The sequence below is a fragment of the Neoarius graeffei genome, chromosome 11, assembly GCF_027579695.1.
Source record: "Neoarius graeffei isolate fNeoGra1 chromosome 11, fNeoGra1.pri, whole genome shotgun sequence".
Lineage (NCBI taxonomy): Eukaryota > Metazoa > Chordata > Actinopteri > Siluriformes > Ariidae > Neoarius > Neoarius graeffei.
The window spans coordinates 42935555-42956218 of NC_083579.1; the positions used below are offsets into that span (position 1 = coordinate 42935555).

A 20664-nucleotide genomic window follows, 5' to 3' on the forward strand; every position below is an offset into this window, starting at 1 on the left:
ACGGTTGCTGGCTAATAACACCAATGAAACGATGACGCAAGCATCTGTGCCATCAGTGAATATCTTTTTCGAGTCCTTGCAAGATGGAACAAATTATTGATGGGACAACTAACTATCCAAATAAATCTGTCCTGTAGTATACTTGCTTTCAATTATGAAAATTATTCTTTTCTATGTTTATGTGGCACAGTGGTGTAGTGGTTAACACTGTTGCCTCACAATAAGAAGGTTCTGGGTTTGAGCCCAGCAGCCGACGGAGGCCTTTCTGTGTGGAGTTTGCATGTTCTCCCCGTGTCCACGTGGGTTTCCTCCGGGTGCTCCGGTTTCCCCCACAGTCCAAAGACATGCAGGTTAGGCGAAATGGTGGCTCTAAATTGACCGTGAATGTGAATGGTTGTCTGTGTCTATGTGTCAGCCCCGTGATGACCTGGCGACTTGGCCAGGGTGTACCCCGCCTTTCGCCCGTAATTAGCTGGGATAGGCTCCTGCGACCCTGCACAGGATAAGCGGCTATGGATAATGGATGGATTCTTTCTTTATTGTAGGAACAATGCATGAGCTATTTGGATTTAGTTTGATTTATTAGATAGTGCAGTTTAGTGTTTGTCAGCAACTCTACAGAAATTAATAAATTATTGCTCACTCTGTAAAATAATTGTTTCCCATATGCGATACTCTGGAGCAGCCTGCAGTCAGCCTAATTTTAATTAGTGATGGTTTAATGAAATCCTAATAGTCACCAGCCGCCCACAACTTCAACCAACCACACACACACACACTTCACTCACCCACACACATTCACTTTTGCAATTATCCCATCAGCTATCCATGTAGCATCAGCACAATATATAATATGCAAATTATAGGGTAATAGCTGCTGTTAATGCTCACGTCAAAAGTCAGAATGGGAAAGTCACTGTGCTGCCAGTGACTTTGACCACAGTGCGGTTGTTGTTTCCAGAAACTGGTGGTCTCCTGGGATTTTCTCACACACAACACTCACTAGAGAACGGTGTGAAAAACAGAAACGTCTCGTGAGTAAGGCAGAAACTCCTTGTTGCTGATGGAGGTCAGAGGAAAATGCTGATGCAGAACACTCTGAACTTGAACCACTCCAGTAGAAATCCACACTGTGTTCTATTCCCTTCAGCCATGAACATGAATCTGAGGCTTCATTGGGCACAGTCTGACCAAAACTTGGCGGGTGAGGATTGGCAAAAGAAAAGGGGTTCTGGAGTCCAGTTTTGCTGAATAAACCTCAAGGTTTGAAGTGTTGTGCATTCTGAGTTGTGCTTTTCTGCTCACCGTGTAAAGAGTAGTTATTTGAGTTGCCATAGCCTTCCTGTCAGCTCAGCCAACTACACGATGTATTCCCCGTGTTCCTTCCTCTCGTTATTTTCTAACTACAATTGGAAATCGGCTTGGTTGAGGATTTATTGCTTATTCATTAGCCCTGAAGGTCAGGGTTGGTCAGAGTGTTTAGAATCTTAATTAAATTCATGGATCTGTTTTCAGACTTGTAAATCAAGTGATTGGTTTTATTCATGAATATGTTTACATCTTGTGGGCAGATGTGACATTGAGTCCTACAGAATGGTGAGTGGTTCAACAGCTAAACTCAAGAGTGAACAACAAGGCAAAGCATAATTAAACAGCGTGCATTTGCAATCACATATCCTTCTCTCAAGTACACGAAGAGGAGCTTAATATCATTGTAAAGAGCTTTTAAGACACAGGAGATTCTCAAACAGTTGACGGTTTCAGTGAAAATAATCAGAGAGAGCGTAATAGACAGTCTGTAACCATATCTATTGCTACTATAGTTTTTAGAATATCACAGTATCATTTTGCATATATTTTGGGTGGTGTAGTGGTTAGCACTGTCGCCTCACAACAAGAAGGTTCTGGGTTCGAGCCCCGTGGCCGGCGAGGGCCTTTCTGTGCGGAGTTTGCATGTTCTCCCCGTGTCTGTGTGGGTTTCCTCCGGGTGCTCCGGTTTCCCCCACAGTCCAAAGACATGCAGTTAGGTTAACTGGCTACTCTCAACTGTCCATAGGTGTGAATGGTTGTTTCCCAAGACCGAAAATGGGAGGGTTGCGGCAGGACGGGCATCCGGCATAAAAACTAAGCTGCAATTAATATGACATGCAGATCAATAAGGTCCACATGGCAGCAACCCCACACACGTAAGTGGGACAAGGAAGAAGAAGAAGAGAGATTTTGCATATATTTTGTATGTTAGGAAGTTTCTCTTACTTATATGTAAAGATTATGCTGAAAGATAATGATTGATTACTAGACATTTAGAATGATTTAAGCTGTTTTCACACCTAGTTTGTTTGCTAAACTCCATATATTCACATTGCAGTGATTCACAAGTGCACCAAATGGATTGCACTCTTGTGTGTTCTTTGATTGGTCAGGAATACGGCAGTGTGTACTTTAATACAGGGGTTCTCAACCTTTTCTGCTTCGAGGCCCACCTATTCATACTTGTATAGGTTCTCAACCTTTTCTGCTTCGAGGCCCACCTATTCATACTTCGAGGCCCACCTATACTACATACGGAGCCCCATTAAAAAAGATCCCCAATTATTTTTGCTCATCTATTCTATTAGAATCTAATAATCTGTTGTAAAGTGTATAATGCAACATCACTTCCTGTTACAGATGGGAGTTTAGGAATTAAATAAATGCAAGAAAACCAACTGTTTTTAACTGTAGTTACTGTATTTAAAGGAGAACTGAAGTCATTTTAAAACTTGCTTTATTTCTTAATTAACGTGTTATTCAATTACGTTTTCGGTTTTAGTAACCTTATATCGTGACTCGTATTGGCAACTAATTGCAATTAAATATTATACTTATCGGCCTGTTCGGTTTTTAGCCATGTTCAATTTAGTTCGTTTGGTCCACGGCAGGCGTCGCTTATGCACGCGATCTTCACGAGACTTGTGCGAGACTTCGAAACGTGAAGTGTCAGCCAGGTGTCAGTGCCGCCATTTTGAAAACTGTTTTCCAAACGAAATATTGCACAAAAACGAGTTTAAATGATGATTACTGCTTACTTTTTTCAAACGTTCCTAATAGCTATCAAAGCAAACAAAACTTCCGGCTTGATTACATCAGCATTCGAAAGAGGACATGCGCATCTTTTGACAACATTGGCAGATGTTGGTCACTTTGATTTCCGCTGTACAGTGGCATGCAAAAGTTTGGGCACCCTTACTGAAAATGTCTGTTACTGCGAATAGTTAAGTGAGCAGAAGATGAACTGATCACCAAAAGGCATAAAGGGAAAGACAACACATTTCTTTTCAGCATTTTCTGCAAGATTTGTGTATTATTTTTGTTTTGTACAATTGGAGAGTGAAAAAAGAAAAGGAACACCATGCGAAAGTTTGGGCACCCCAATACATTTGAGTTCTCAGGTAACTTTTACCAAGGCTCCAGACCTTAATTAGCTTATTGAGCTGTGGCTTGTTCAAATTCTTCGTTAGGAAAGGTCAGATGATGCAGATTTCAAAGCTGTATAAATTCTCTGACTCCTCAAACTTGTCCCTAAAATCAACAGCCATGGGCTCCTCTAAGCAACTCCCTCGCATTCTGAATAATAAAATAATTGATCCTCACAAAGCAGGAGAAGGCTACAAGAACATAGCAAAGTGTTTTCAGGTAGCTGTTTCCTCAGATTGTAATGTTATTAAGAAATGGCAGTTAACAGAAACAGTGGAGATCAAGGTGAGGCCTGGAAGATGAAGAAAACTTTCTGAAAGAACTGCTCGTTGGATTGCTAGAAAGGCAAATAAAAAACCCTGTTTGACTGCAAAAGACCTTCAGAAAGATTTAGCAGACCCTGGAATGGTGGTGCACTGTTCTACTATGCAGCGACACTTGAACAAATATGACCTTCATAGAAGTCATCAGAAGAAAACCGTTCCTGCATCCTAGCCACAAAATTCAGCGTCTGAAGTTTGCAAATGAACATCTAAATAAGCCTGATGCATTTTGGAAACAAGTCCTGTGGACTGATGAAATCAAAATAGAACTTTTTGGTCACAATGTGCAAATGTATGTTTGGAGAAAAAAGGGTGCCAAATTCCAGGAAGAGAACACCTCTCCAACTCTGAAGCACAGGTGTGGATTGATCATGCTTTGGGGTTGTGTTGCAGCCAGTGGCACAGGGCACATTTCATTGGTCGAGGGAAGCATGGATTTGAATAAATACCAGCAAATTCTGAAAGCAAACATCACACCATCTGTAAAAAAGTTGAAGTTAAAAAGAGGATGGGTCCTACAATAAGACGATGATCCAAAACACACCTCAAACTCTACAATGGAATACCTCAAGAGGCACAAGCTGAAGGTTTTGCCCTGGCCCTCACAGTCCCCTAACCTAAACATCATTGAAAATCTGTGGGTAGATCTCAAAAGAGCAGTGCATGCAAGACAGCCCAAGAAACTTGTAGAACTGGAAGCCTTTTGCAAGGATGAATGTGTGAAAATCCCCCAGGTAAGAACTGAAAGATTATTAGCTAGCTACAAAAAGTGTTTACAAGCTGTGATACTTGCCAAAGAGGGTGTTACCAGGTACTAACCATGCAGGGTGCCCAAACTTTTGCTTCAGGCCCTTTTCCTTTTTTGTCATTTTGAAAATAAAAATTGTTTTTGCTTAAAATATAAAGGGAATGAGTCATCTTTAACTTTATGCCTTTTGGAGATCATTTCATCTTCAACTTGCTTAACTGTTCACAGTAACAGCAATTTTGACCAGGGGTGCCCAAACTTTTGCATTCCACTATACGTTTTACTTCCGTCCTACGATGTCTCTCACAGGTCTCAATGAATCTCGTTTACGGCCATTGCTTTGACATATGGACTGATATATTACATAGCATATTTCAAACACTCATAACTTGCTATAGCAGTGACAAAACAGCTATCAAAAATGCATTCCGATATTTAATAAAATGAGATAAATAGAATTTTGATAATAAAAAATTTGCCTTCAGTTCTCCTTTAAAATTGTATGGATGTGTCAGAAGCCAATATAAAACTGTGCATGTGGGTCATTCTCAGTCAAAAGGGATTAACGATCCAAAAGTGGAGTCTGGTTCATTAACACAAGAACTTATTGCCATGTTTGTGTTCAGCAAACAAGCAAGTTATTAAAACCATGAACTACACTCAAAAGAAGTGGATATAGAAACCACTCAATGGGATTAGATCCTTACACGCTAACAAAGAATTTTCTTCATTTTCTCATTTTCCCATTGCAGAGCATCGTGAGCTGTAGTGTGACCGTAGCTTAATGAGGTGGATGTGACGTCGAATGCAACCCAACAATTGTACCCTACTATGAGTAAAAAAATTAACTTCAACTTGGAAAAAAAAATTCATGGCCCACTAATGGGCCTCGGCCCAGTGGTTGAGAAACACTGCTTTAAAAGACACTTCTTATTTCTTTTCATTGTTTTTCTCTGTACACCATGCAAGTGCAGTTTGTTTTTTTAGATGACGTCCCCGTCATCTCCTCAATAGTTCTTCTACATATGGAACACATAGCAGTGCATTCTTTCCCACTGCACGAGGAGTCTGTATAAGCAAAGCGGACAATCCTAGGGGCTTCTCTCCAGGCATTTTAGTGCCATTAACGTTAGTTTGTTCCTGAACATGACGTATGAACAGGTGAATGTGCATTCTTTTGCATGAAATTAGTATAAAAATTAATGTAGATATAAATATCTTATGCCAAATTATTATGGCATATTACAAAAAAATCAGAGTCCTCGTCTCCAATTTACGAGTCCGAATGCAGTTAAGGAACAAGTCCGAGTCATCAGTGCTCAAGTCTAAGTCAAGTCATGAGTCCTTAAAGGAGCACTGAAGTCATTTTTAAACTTGCTTTATTTCTTAATTAATGTGTTATTCAATTACTTTCTCGGTTTTAGTAACCTTATATCGTGACTCATATTGGCAACTAATTGCAATTAAATATGATACTTATCGGCCTATTCGGTTTTTAGCCATGTTGAATTTAGTTCGTTTGGTCCACGGCAGGCGTCACTTATCCACGCGATCTTCACGAGACTTGTGCGAGACTTCAAAACGTGACGTGTCAGCCAGGCGTCAGTGCCGCCATTTTGAAAACTGTTTTCCAAATGAAATATTGCACAAAAACGAGTTTAAATGATGATTACTGCCTACTTTTTTCAAACTTTCCTATTGCTATCAAAACAAACAAAACTTCCAGCTTGATTACGTCAGCATTCGAAAGAGGGCGCGCGCGTCTTATGACAACGTTGGCAGATGTCGGTCACTTTGATTTCCGCTGTACGTTTTACTTCCGTCCTACAATGTCTCGCACAGGTCTCGACGAATCTCGTTTACGGCCATTGCTTTGACATATGGACTGATATACTGTATTACATAGCATATTTCAAACACTCATAACTTGCTATAGCAGTGACGAAATAGCTATCAAAAATGTTATTTTTATTAATATTTAATAAAATGAGAGAAATAGAATTTTGATGATAAAAAATTTGCCTTCAGTTCTCCTTTAATATTAGGACTCAAGTCCTGGACTCGATTACTACAAGCCTGTAATGTACACTCATACCTGTGCACGCGCGCGCGCACGCACGCACACACACACACACACACACACACACACACACTTGTGAAGGGTTTTGCCGGTCTGTTTCATTAATTATTGTTTATACGTGTAATAAAAGATATGGTAATATGACAAACTTGGTTATTTCAAATTGCATTTGATAATTGCCTTGCAGTAAAATATACTGGTGAATGTAACAAGAAGAGGTTGATTTTACTCAATGTACTCATTACTACAGCCAACCTGAAGGAGCTGATCTCTCAGACCATGGTAAGCTGGGCTCAGGAGAGCCACATCCAAGACCCAGAGCTGGTGCGTGCCATGTTCAGCCTCCTGCGGCGCCAATATGACAGCATTGGCGAGCTGCTGCGCGCTATGCGCAAAAGCTACACCATCAGCGCAGCATCTGTGCACGACACCATCCACCTGCTGGCCTCACTGGGTCAGATCCGCTCACTGCTCAGTGTCCGTATGGGCAAGGAAGAAGAGCAGCTCATGATTGATGGCCTCAGGTATGATAATACTCCGAACTTGTTTTAATTATACAACACATTTAGAACGAATAAAAGTGCTAATGGTGAATAAGATGGATAACGAGAGGCTTTTAGACATTCCTGATGACCTTTGCATTTTTAGGTGAAGGCACAAAAATACTCCCGCGTGTATATAATAATAATAATAATAATAATAATAAGTTCAATTTATGTAGCGCCTTTCACAAACCCAAGGACGCTTTACACAAGAGTTACCACCAAAAAAAAAAAAACCTAGGAAGAATAGTGTGAGGTAAAGAGAAAAGTTTTCAAGTTAGCTTTGAAGGAAGAGAGAGTGGAACAGTCACGGAGTTATTGTGGTAACGAGTTCCAAAGTTTAGGAGCAGCAACACTAAATGATCTGCCACCCATAGATGCCAGTTTAAAACGTGGGACAGTCAGAAGTCCACAGACAGAAGATCTGAGGGAGCGGAAGGGACAGTACAAATGAATTAGCTCACAGAGGTAGGAAGGGGCGAAACCATGAAGAGCTTTATAGGTTAAAAGCAAGATTTTGTATTTGATCCGAGAGATAACTGGCAACCAGTGCAGTTGCTGTAAAACAGGAGTGATGTGAGCAGTGCGCTTGGTGAGTGTGAGGACTCTTGTTGCTGAGTTTTGGATGTACTGCAGGCGATTGAGCAATGTGGCAGGGAGACCATAAAAGAGAGAATTGCAATAGTCAAGACGAGAAAAAATAAATGCATTGACCAACATATTGGCATCAGTTTCCAAGAGAAAAGGGCGGAGACGTGCAATATTGCGGAGGTGAAAGAAAGCATTCTTAGTAATTAGTTTAAGATGGGGTTCAAACGTAAGGGTGGAGTCAAAGATAACTCCAAGGTTTTTTATAACTTGGGAAGGATGAATAGACACACCATCAACATCAATAGTAAAACTGGAGAAATTCTGAACCTGTCTTTTGGTACCTACTAATAGAACCTCCGTTTTGCTAGCATTACGTTTAAGGCAGTTCTTATGCAGCCATTGCTCAAGGTCAGTGATGCAAGTCCTTAGCAGCTGAACAGAGGCTATGGAAGGGGTGATAGTGATGTAGATTTGAATATCATCAGCATAACAATGAAAGTTAAGGCCATGGTTACGAGTAATCTGGCCTATAGGACAAACATATAATATAAAAAGAAGGGGACCAAGGACAGAACCCTGAGGCACACCTTGAGCAACAGTAGCAGTGGATGATTTATGAACACCAATAGAAATAAACTGTTGCCTGTTTGCTAGATATGACTGAAACCAGGATAAAGCTAAGCCAGTAATACCAAAAGAAGACAGTCTGGAAATGAGTATCTCATGATGTACAGTGTCAAAGGTAGCTGTGAGGTCCAAGAGAACAAGAATCTAGACCAGGTTTCTTTAGTATTGGTGTAACTGAAGCAATTTTGAGGGAGATGGGAACAGTGCCTAAAGCAAAACACTGATTAATCAAATGAGCAATATAAGGGGAGATAGCAGATACACAACCGAAGGTGTATATGAATTTAAAATGGTGTGCAGATTACATTAGCAAAGAGCCTGCCACAGAGCACAGAAAACAAGGTTAATTGAAAAAGGGTTAATTGAAATGAAGTGTAATTGTCGTCAACAACAATCAGTTATGCATGTATAGTAGCAGTTAAGCAGTCAGTATATAGAAAATAAGTATGGATGTGTCCTGTAGTGATACATGATCAGTTGAGTAACAGCAATGGGGAGAATGTCTTTCGGAGAATTGCGAGTTTTTAGCTATCTGAATTGTTCACTTCTTTTAGTTGCGGCCATCAAGTTGTTCCTTTGCTACTTTTTACAATCCTCCAAATGCCCTTTCTGTTTATATCCTACACACATTTCATTCATTATTCATCAGACACTGGTGTATACGTTAATAGGCGCAGACTAACTATGATAAATGGTTTAGCTTGGATGCAAATGTATTACATGTGCATTCATTTGCAAGTCTAACATGATTTATGACAATGAATAGCTGTTCTAATTAGGTCAATAAGAGGACAATGGGAAGCATTTTATAGATAATGCAATGATCAGTCCTTAAAGGATGTAATAAACTCAAACACTAGTGTGAGCTCAGTTCCATTTCCACGAGCTGAACGTCTTCCCTTTTGTCTTGTGTGTGTTTTAGTGACATCATGAACAATAAGGTGTTCTACCAGCACCCGAACCTGATGAGAGTCCTGGGCATGCATGAGACTGTCATGGAGGTTATGGTGAATGTACTGGGGGGAGGCAAATCTCAGGTACCGCATAGCTGTTCTTGGACACTGCATGCTTCTATATATGTGTGTGCAACTGCAGTGCAACTCATTTTATTCTATCCACATTCACTGGATATGAGCAATCGCGCGCTCTGATTGGCTACTCTACTACTAGGATAATCAGCTCATATACTGTGAGTAGAGAAAAACAAAATGGCGGAGCATTTTGATGAACTAACTGAAGATGAAATAAAAACTCTATGTAGCAAGAGTTCTAGGTGGGTGGAGCACAGAAGCACAACAGGCCAGAACTGAGTTCTCAAAACTCTTTTATTTTAGCTTTTCAGCTTTTATATTCACTCTCTCACATACACACACGCACGCACACAAGCGTCCAGGTTGGGGGAGAGCTCCCTTCCTCTGCTCTCCCGCTCCTCTTTATAGGGCACGGTCACTGGGGAAGACACACAAACACAGGTTAATTCCCATCAGGTGTAGTGATTCTGCCACTTACCTTCCCTAACTCTGCCCTCCATTCACAGACCTTGATGCTTGACAACGCCCCCGTTGCCACATACCCCCACCGCCCGACTCAGGCCAGGGAGCCATCCGGCCTGAAGCTGACACCCCCCCCCCCCCCCCCCCCCCCCCCTTGACGGGAGAGGAAGTCCGCCACGACCATCTGCGCCCCCGGCCTGTGGACCACCTCGAACTTAAATGGCTGGAGTGCCACATACCAACGGGTGATCCATTTCATGCGGTGGAGCCACTGCAGGGGTGCGTGGTCCAAACAGAGGGTGAAAGGGTGCCCCAGCAGGTAGTAGCGGAGGGCGAGGACCGCCCACTTGATGGCGAGGCACTCCTTTTCTATTGTGCTGTAGCGGCCCTCGCACACCGACAGCTTCCGGCTGATGTACAGCACTGGACGGTCCTCCCCCTCCACCTCCTGGGACAGAACAGCCCCCTGTCTGACACATCCGTCTGCAAAACAAAGGGGGGAGCGAAGTCAGGGGAGTGTAACAGTGGCCCCCCACACAGTGCAGCCTTTACCTCTGAGAAAGCCCGCTGGCATTGCTCCGTCCACTGGACCGGATCTGGTGCCCCCTTTTTAATGAGATCAGTCAGCGGGCTGGTGCCGTCCGAATAATTAGGTATAAACCTACGATAGTAGCCAGCCAGCCCCAGGAACTGTCTCACCCCCTTTTTAGTCTGGGGCCTCGGGCAGGCCGCAATCGCTGCTGTCTTGTTAATTTGGGGACGCACCTGCCCATTGCCCAAGTGGAAGCCCAGATACCGTACTTCCACCCGCCCAATCACACACTTCTTTGGGTTGGCTGTGAGACCCACTCACCTCAGCAACCCAAGGACGGCCCTTAGGTGTTTTAGGTGCCGTGGCCAGTCATTACTGTAAATAATGATGTCATCTAGGTATGCAGCCGCGTAGGTGGCGTGGGGGCGGAGTACCCTATCCATAAGCCGCTGGAATGTAGCAGGCACCCCAAACAGCCCAAAAGGAAGTGTGACAAACTGGTGTAAGCCAAACGGTGTGGAAAAGGCCGTTTTCTCTTGGGATAGCGGAGTCAAGGGGATCTGCCAATATCCCTTTGTCAAATCCAGTGTCGAATAAAAACGAGCCGTGCCTAGTCAATCGAGCAACTCGTCAATACAAGGCATTGGGTATGCATCAAATTTAGACACTGCGTTGACTTTTCCACACAGAACCAGACAGACCCGTCAGCCTTGGGCACCAATACCACCGGGCTGCTCCAGTCACTGTGGGACTCCTCGGCGATGCCCATTTCGAGTATGGCCTCGAGTTCTTCCCAAACCAGCTTTTTTTGTGTTTGGGTAGTCTGTAAGGGCGGCTGCGCACTACTACCCCCAGGGGCGTCTCAATGTGGTGTTCTATGAGGTGGGTGTGGCCAGGCAGGGGCAAGAACATGTCAGAAAATTCTGTTTGCAACTGGGCGGCCTCCGCAAGTTGGGTAGGGGAGAGGTGGGCTCCACAGGGGACCGGAGCGGTGGGCGATGTAAATTTTCATTTTTGAACCTCCGGCCCCAGCTCCGCCTTCTCTGGAACCACCGACACCAACGCCACGGGGACCTCCTCGCTCCAAAGTTTTAACAGATTGAGGTGGTAAATCTGTAACGCCCCGCCCCTGTCCGTTCGCCTCACCTCATAGTTGACGTCCCCGACTCGCCGTGTGACCTTAAAGGGTCCTTGCCACCTGGCGATTAATTTGGAGCTCGACGTGGGCAACAACATGAGTACTTTATCTCCTGGTGTGAACTCCCTAAGGCACGTGCCCTTGTCGTACAGACAGACTTGACGTTCTTGGGCCTGCCGCAAATTCTCCTGGGTTAAGTGTGTGAGGGTGTGGAGTTTGGCACGCAGGTCAATAACGTACTGAATTTCATTTTTACTTGTTGAAGGTCCCTCCTCCCAATTTTCCCGCAGCACATCTAGAATGCCACGTGGCTTACGCCTGTATTATAATTCGAGCGGGGAGAACCCCGTGGAGGCTTGTGGGACCTCTCGCACTGCGAATAACAGGGGCTCGAACCATTTATCCGAGTTGCGTGCGTCCTCGCTTACAAATTTTTTAATTATGTTTTTGAGGGTGCGATTGAACCGTTCAACTAAGCCATCCATTTGTGGGTGATAAACTCTGGTGCATGCAGATAGGCTTAATTCCCAGTAACCCATACAGTTCGCACAGTGTGCGTGACATAAACGCAGTGCCTTGATCAGTCAGAATCTCTTTGGGGATTCCAACTCGGGAGATGACGCAGATAGTGCTTCTGCAATACTGCATGCTAAGATATTGTGAAGAGGCACTGCTTCCGGATATCGCGTTGCATAGTCCACCAGAACTAAAATAAAGCGATATCCTTGTGTTGACCGATCTAATGGCCCGACGAGATCCATCTCAATTCTTTCGAATGGGGTCTCGATTAATGGCAGAGGGCACAAAGGCGCTTTTGGAATGGCTGCGGGATTTACTAACTGGCATTCGCGGCATGCTGTACACCACCTACGGACATCGCCGCAAATCCCTGGCCAATAGAACCGGGCCATTATTCGGGCTCGTGTCTTATCCTGCCGCAAGTGTCTGGCCATGGGATTAAAGTGAGCCGCCTGGAATACAAGTTCCCAGCGGCTCTTTGGGATTAAAAGCTGAGTTATCGGTTCTCTAGTCTGAGTGTCCTGCGTCACTTAATATAATCTATCCTTCATAATGGAGAAATAGGGGAAGGATGGTGTGGTGTTTGGCTGGAGTGTTTGACCATCGATTACTCTCACTTGGTCAAACGCATGCCGCAGAGTCCCGTCCCGTGACTGCTCTAACGGGAAATCCACGAGGGATTCCCCGAGAGAGGGAGGAGCCTGCTGCTCCTCACTCTGACGCGGTGATGACGTAGACGGCTCTGTGACAGCTGCTCCCGCCAATGCCACACCGGGACCTCCCCCTGCTAAACTATGGCAGGCCCCACTCTTCACTAAATGAGTCATTAATTCCCCAAATCCCGGCCAATCAGTCCCCAAAATTATCGAGTGGGTAAGGCGAGGATTAACCGCCGCCTTTACTCTAAATTTCTCCCCTCGAAATATAATGTGGACCAACACTAAAGGGTAGTTGTGAACATCCCCATGCACACACAACACCTTCACCAATTGTGCTCTCCCCAATGCCTCGTCTTGCACCAGGCTTTGGTGGATTGAGGTCTGATTACAGCCGGAGTCCACCAAAGCCTGATACGTATCCCCTTGGATACTCACCGGTATGCGATACGTTCTGGCCCGATCGAGGGCGGTCTCTGGTGCGTCGGGGATCCGGACCACCGTGCCCACCTCCATTGCCGAGCACTGATGCTGGAGGTGCCCCGGCTCCCCGCAGCGCCAGCATACTGGCCCAGGCTCTCCCTCTGCACCGGTATTCCAGAGTTCACTCACTTGAGGGGGGGAAGACACAGACACGGAAGTAGGAAACAGTAGGGCACCGCGGGTGCGGCGGGCCGGCTGGGGTGGAGCCGGCCCCCGCCTCCGCGGTGGGGGAACGGGGCGAGGACGAGGAACAGAGGGAGAGGGAGAGAGAGAAGACAGGGGAGAAGAAGGGACACGCCGTCCTGCCGTCGGAACAGCCGCCATACGGTCCTCTGCCAGCTCGATGGCCTGATCTACCGACGCCGGACGATGGCACTGGACCCACTCCGCGGTTCTTTCCAGAAGTCGGGTGATGAATTGTTCCAGTGCCACCAGGTCGATGATTCCCTCGGCGTCACGGTTGTCGGCCCTCAGCCACCGCCAGCAGGTGTCCCGGAGCTGCTGGCCAAACGCGAACGGCCAGCTGACCTCCTCCAAGCGCAGTGCGTGGAAGCGCTGCCACTGCTGTTCCAGTGTGCGCCCCACACGTTGGAGGACGGCCCTGTGGAGGTCGGCGTAGACCAGCCGGCTGTCGGCGGGGAGCTGTAGCGTGGCCAGCTGCGCCTCGCCCGTTAGCAGGGAGAGGAGGCTGCTCCACCGGCCAACCCCACGCCTCCGCTGCCTGCTCAAAAAGAGCGAGAAAGGCTTCGGGGTCGTCCTGCAGCCCCATCTTCGTTAGGGTGAAGTGGGGAGGGTCCACGCCGGTGGTGATGGCAGACCCTGTTGACGCGAGCAGGTGCCGGAACGCCTGGCGATCTTCCTGCTGCACCAGCACCAGGGCTTCGAACCGTTGTTCTTGCTCCTTCCGGAGGGCGACCAGCGCCTGATACTGGTTCTGTTGGGCTGTGGCGAGGGCATGGACCAGGTCCTTGAAGGGGGAGGACTCCATGGGGCTGTTCTCTTCCGTACTCCAATTCCTGGGGTTCGGCACCACTGTAGCAAGAGTTCTAGGTGGGTGGAGCACAGAAGCACGGCAGGCCAGAACTGAGTTCTCAAAACTCTTTTGTTTTAGCTTTTCAGCTTTTATATTCACACTCTCACATACAGTACATACGCACAGACACGCACACAAGCATCCAGGTTGGTGGAAAGCTACCTTCCTCTGCTCTCCCTCTCCTCTTTATAGGACACAGTCACTGGGGAAGACACACAAACACAGGTTAATTCCCATCAGGTTTAGTGATTCTGCCACTTACCTTCCCTAACTCCACCCTCACAGACTGACGCTTGACCACGTCCCCACTGCCACACTCTACTTCAAAACAAAACTCCCAAAAATAAAAAAAAGCAACAAAATATGGAATGAAAGTATTTGATAGTAAGAATGTATCGTTTTTTAATTTTTCAAGAATTATTATTATTTTATTATTATTATTATTATTATTATTATTATTATAGCATTTTTCACAAATTGCTCCTGTCATTTCCCCGGTTTCTTTACATTCTTCATCTTTAAAGTGCATATTTCTGGACCAATTTCTTTTTTTTTTTTAGATGAAAGTATGTCCCTTTACACACTCATCCAGAAGGGTAATTTTGCACAAGGCCATCTGTCTACAGCAGAAAAAAATAAAATAACAAAACACGTCTGGAAAAATCTCAAGGGAGTCTGGAGCCAGATTCGTGACGTTACCTGCGGAAGTGCCAGCAGGCTGCACGAGCTTGCACAGTTTCAGTGCACAGCCTGTGTAGACCAAGCGCTCCCATTTCTCTCTCATTGTCCGGTCTTCTGGGAAACGATGAGTACTAATCCTATCAAGATTGGTGTTGCTACACCCTCCTACGATACATCTGTTCACCATTTTAATAATTACACGATAACGTTGAAGAAATTTGCAGAAAACCACCAGGTCGTTTTCTCATAAACAAACCAGCGCTGACGTAGGATTCAGAGGGAGGCGTCCCGCACATGACGTCATGAAAATCAATGTTTGCCAGGAAATCCAAATGCCAAGTTTTTTCAGAGGCGGACCAATTCGCCTCAAATGGCTTGATTTCAACTGAATTTTTCTGGTACTGCGCAAGATAAAAAAAATTGCAGAGAATGCAGAATGTTACAGATATTTGACCAAAGTTTAATATAAAATAGGAGAATTACATTGATCTTGCTCCTGAATTTACCCGTGATATGCACTTTAAGCATTAAAATTTGTTGAATTTATTTTTTTATTTTTCGACTGGTTTAAAAGCTCAAAGAAGTTTGAAAATTACAGAACTGAAATGTCCAAGGAAGAATTAAAAAAAGTCTAAAGTTATTCTGTACCTCAACACAACAGCAAGACGGAACTTTCTACAACACTAAAGTCAATTCGTGCAGCCATCGATAGGTTTTTAAGAAGTCGACCTAAGCGGAAATGATTTTGTCGGATGTTTTGTATCAAGTTTTTATTTATCGAATTTGCAAAAATAAAAATAAAACTGCTCTGTTTCTCAAAATCCAGTGAATGCGGATAGAATAAAACAGTTATTCCACTCAATCTCTTTGTACATGGCTTATAGACAACTCTGTGCTACACGCCTCGTCAGCTATCAGCTCAAATATGACTCGATTTCGTGGAATAACTGTTAAATAACATTTTCTTTGCATGTTTATAAAAGGTCAATGCCAACCCAATACTTTCCTTCCTTTAGTCAGTCGTATATTATTGGTGAGAAACGTTAAGAAAAAGTTGGACATTTTTTTCAAGTGTATATGATTTTGTAAAATAAAATACAATGTCCATTGTATTACTAACACGTTATTTTAATCATTTTCAGTGGAGCTGTCATAAATGTGTTTTATTTCCTATGCCTGTTACTGTTCTTGCTATGGTAATATTAGTTGATGGTAAATCACAAGCAACGTTAACAAAGCAACCAAATTAACGTGTGCATTAACTGATGGTTGTTTAACTGTGAAATAAAATGTTAAATAGATCTGTTTTAACTGATGTTTATCCAAACCAGTACTAACAGCCACCACATAAATTAGCATCAATTAAATTACAGCATGTTACTCTGGTGGCACAATGGTCCAGAGCAGTGGCAGCTGGTAGTCTTTCAAACAGGGGAGGCTGGTCGGTTACGATATTTCCAGATTTTAAAAGAAAAAACACATCAGTTTTGCCCATACTCTTGCCTCTGATCTGGCTGATTGTTGGCAGGGTCACAAACTGTGAAATAACAGGTTCTTTTGGCCCATTAGCCTACTGTCCAATATATTGGGTGGCACCACCGTGCCACCCAATATATATATATATATATTATATTATGGCAGCACGGTGGTATAGTGGTTAGCGCTGTCGCCTCACAGCACGAAGGTCCGGGTTCAAGCCCCGTGGCCGGCGAGAACCTTTCTGTGCGGAGTTTGCATGTTCTCCCTGTGTCCGCGTGGGTTTCCTCCGGGTGCTCCGGTTTCCCCCACAGTCCAAAGACATGCAGGTTAGGTTAACTGGTGACTCTAAATTGACCGTAGGTGTGAATGTGAGTGTGAATGGTTGTCTGTGTCTAAGTCTCAGCCCTGTGTTGACCTGGCGACTTGTCCAGGGTGTACCCCGCCTTTCGCCCGTAGTCAGCTGGGATAGGCTCCAGCTTGCCTGCGACTCTGTAGAACAGGATAAAGCGGCTAGAGATAATGAGATGAGATTATATTCAGGGCTTTTCAAAGTGTGGGGCGCGCCTCCCCTAGGGGGCACCAGAGTTCTTCGGGGGGGGCGCAACGTGAGGAAAAATAAACCAGAATAAGTTACTATTGCGGACATTTAGCGAACTTCAGCTAGCCTTTGCCAGAGACAAAATGGATCGATTTTTAGTACCTAAAGCTACAGTGAGTGAGGAGACAGAGTCTGGGCCAAGCAAAAAAAGAAGGAAGTATGACCACGATTATTTAAAGTTTGGATTTTCATGGACTGGATCTGAAGATGCTCCACTGCCGCAGTGTGTTGTCTGCCAAGAGGTGCTAGCTAACGATGCTATGAGACCAAACACCCAAGTTTGGTAACCAAGCCCCGGGAGTTTTTTGACAGGAGGCTAAATGAACTGCGGTCACAGCAGAAAGTAATTCATACTTTTAGCACTGTAAATGACAAGGCAACTGAAGCATCATATCATGTGGCGTTACGCATAGCTAAAGCAGGTAAGCCCCACAACATCAGTGAAACATTAATCTTACCTGCTGCTAAAGACATGTGTTCAGTGATGATGGGAGATGCTGCTGTTGCCAAGCTGAAGGCCATACTGATGTCTGATAACACCATCCAGCGCCGCATCTCAGACATGGCTTCGGATGTTAAGGAACAGGTGCTGGATGCTATTCGTGAGAGCCCTCTCTTCTCCATTCAGCTGGATGAGTCTACCAACATCGCTAACTGTGCTCAGTTAATGGTGTATGTGCGCTATATTAAAGAGCTCAGTGTCGAGGAGGAGTTTTTGTTTTGTTATCCTCTGCCAACTCGCACTACAGCAGGAGAAATATTCAAGCCTTTGAATGATTTCATGCAGGAGAATCGTATTGATTGGAGCCGCTGTTGTGGAATATGTACTGATGGTGCAAGGGCAATGACAGGCCGCCACAGTGGTTTGGTGAAGCAGGTGCAAGCAGTTGCTCCGGCCGCTGTTTGGAAGCACTGTATCATCCATCGCCAGGCCTTGGCGACCAAGAAGATGCCAAAAGAGTTGCGCGCGGTGCTGGACGAGGCAGTAAAAATTGTTAATCTAATTAAATCACAGATGTTTAAAATGTGTAAAAAAGAGATGTTTTAAAAAAGCTCATATGTTTTAAATGTGTAAAAAAAAGATGTTTTCAAAGAGCACAGATGTTTAAAATGTGTAAAAGAAAAAAATAAAAATGTGTACAACAACCATTTTTTTAAATATGAATGGAACATTAAGTATAGCAACAACAAAAATTGTAAGGGGGGCGCTGTTGTTTATTTGCTCTCTGAGGGGGGGCTGACTCTCCCACACTTTGAAAAGCCCTGTATTATCTCATCTCATTATCTCTAGCCGCTTTATCCTTCTACAGGGTCGCAGGCAAGCTGGAGCCTATCCCAGCTGACTACGGGCGAAAGGCGGGGTACACCCTGGACAAGTCGCCAGATCACAAGGCTGACACATAGACACAGACAACCATTCACACCTACGGTCAATTTAGAGTCACCAGTTAACCTAACCTGCATGTCTTTGGACTGTGGGGGAAACCGGAGCACCCGGAGGAAACCCACGCGGACACGGGGAGAACATGCAAACTCCACACAGAAAGGCCCTTGCCGGCCCCGGGGCTCGAACCCAGAACCTTCTTGCTGTGAGGCGACAGCGCTAACCACTACACCACCGTGCCGCCCATATTATATTATATTATATTATATTATATTATATTATATTATATTATATTATAAATATGGAGGTGATTATAGGAAATCGCTTGTGCTGATTGGTCGAAAAATTCAGACTATTTCTCGATAATCACCTCGAGTGACTCGGCAAAATGGCTGCCAATCGCTTCGTCACTGTCGGTGAGGAAGAATTAGAAATGATGAAAGAAAACGCTGTTCCTAAAGGCACTAAAGATGCTACGAAGTTTGCTCTAAAACTATTCCAAGGTAAGGTGGAACTGTGATTTATTTTATCCATTTCAAAACTAAATATTTGACGTGAGTCGACATCGATAAGTGACACAAGTTTGCATGCATTACATTTGCATGCTGCTTTTCAAGTTTGAAATCAATGAGGTTTTTTTAAATATGATTTTTTTTTTAACAACGTGCAAAAAATACACAGGTTTTTAAAAAACCTGTGTATTTATACTAAAACAATTATCCGCTTCAGGCTCAGTGAGTATCGGTGAATAATAACCGAAACGAAGTTGAGGTCATTATTCACCGATATTCACTGAGCCTGAAATGAATCATTGTTAAATAATTAAATAATATTGGCTGGCTTTTTTTCGTGGTATATCAGATATATTCCATTCAGCTAGCATGATAGTAAACAAGTCGAAGATGAGTTCAATATCATGCTTGCTGAATGGAATATATCTGATATACCACGAAAAAAATCTAGCCAATATTATTATTATAATACGTACACATTCAATGGAACAATTATAGATTTTACAGAAAGTTGAGAACGGGGGTAACTTACCAATATTAAATGCTGATTCTGATTGAATCTAATTCAGTGTTCTGCCAAACCAATGTACAAAGTCAAAGTTCTAACAATAAAAATGATACAAGTCCAAAAAGCCTGAACAACAACCCAACTTATGTACAGGTAGTTGTCGACTTATGACCTATGCGGCTTACGACCAATCGACTTTACGACCGTCTGGTTATGACTGGCAAGTGTTTCCTAGCTGAGCTAGCTGAGCGTACGACATTTTCCGCCCCAACTCCCGGCAGTGCCTCTCGCCGCATACAACAGTTTCTGCCCCAGCTCCTGGTTTATGAAACGAGCAAATGCTCCCGCCAGCCCGAGCGCTGCAACAGCTGATGATGACGTAGACGACCCACAGCCAAGCACCAGTGATGCCAGCGGTCACTAAATTTTGTATTTTACTATGTTTTACATTTGTATTTTGGTATGTTTCAAACTAAAATGTTTTCTATTTTTCACACCTGTAGTTTGTATTTTTTGTTTTGCACATATTAAACGAATTGTACTGTACGCAGTGTAGTATGCAGTGTTTGACTTAAACCAAATAATGAGCCAAGGTAATGAAATAAGAAAATGTTGATAAAATAAGACTTTAAGAAGGTTACAATATCATTACACATCACAATATATGTACGTTCATTTAACATAGGCCGACTTACGACCAGATCGGTTTATGACCGGTCAGTCGTAACCAAACGCAGTCGTAAGTCGACGACTACCTGTACAAGCTATATACAGGTTGACAGTTCAAGTTCACAGTTACATTTGGTCGTAGTTAATTGTTACTTTGCAGTTGTTCAAAACAAAAGGGCTTTGCTGAGTGAAGTCCACGAGTGAAGTCCTCTTGTAAAAGTTTCCGTCACTTTTCCTCACCTCCAAGTAGAACTTTGACAATATTTCCACTGTTGCTGTCTTTTCCAGGTTTTCGATGTCCGTTGGTATGTTTTTCACTTGTAAATATGCGTGAAGAATATCCAGGGAAGTTTTGGTAGCCTTTTGGGTGTTCAGCACATCTTTCTCTTTAAATCTTCTGCTTTTAATGAAGCAAACCTCGCAGCCATGTTTGTTTACAAACTGTCAGTCCCTCGTTAATGCAGAAGTTTTACATCTCTGATGTGTCTCTTTTCCAGTTTTTCGATGTCTGTTGGTATGTTTTTTCTCTTGTAAATATGCGTGAAGAATATATAATGAAGTTCTGGTAGTCTTTCGGGTGTTCAGCGCATCTTCAGTTTCAGTTTTCAGTTT

General features: G+C 44.0%; 1 protein-coding gene across 1 annotated transcript in view; it reads left to right on the forward strand.

The window, feature by feature from the left end:
• The window catches only part of LOC132893656 (ryanodine receptor 3), a 476331-nt gene that overhangs the window by 311385 nt on the left and 144282 nt on the right, over positions 1–20664 (forward strand). The window contains exons 42-43 of the mRNA XM_060932802.1: positions 6858–7131; positions 9290–9404. Of these exons, the coding sequence (XP_060788785.1) occupies positions 6858–7131; positions 9290–9404 (389 nt within the window). The remainder of the gene's footprint in view (positions 1–6857; positions 7132–9289; positions 9405–20664) is intronic.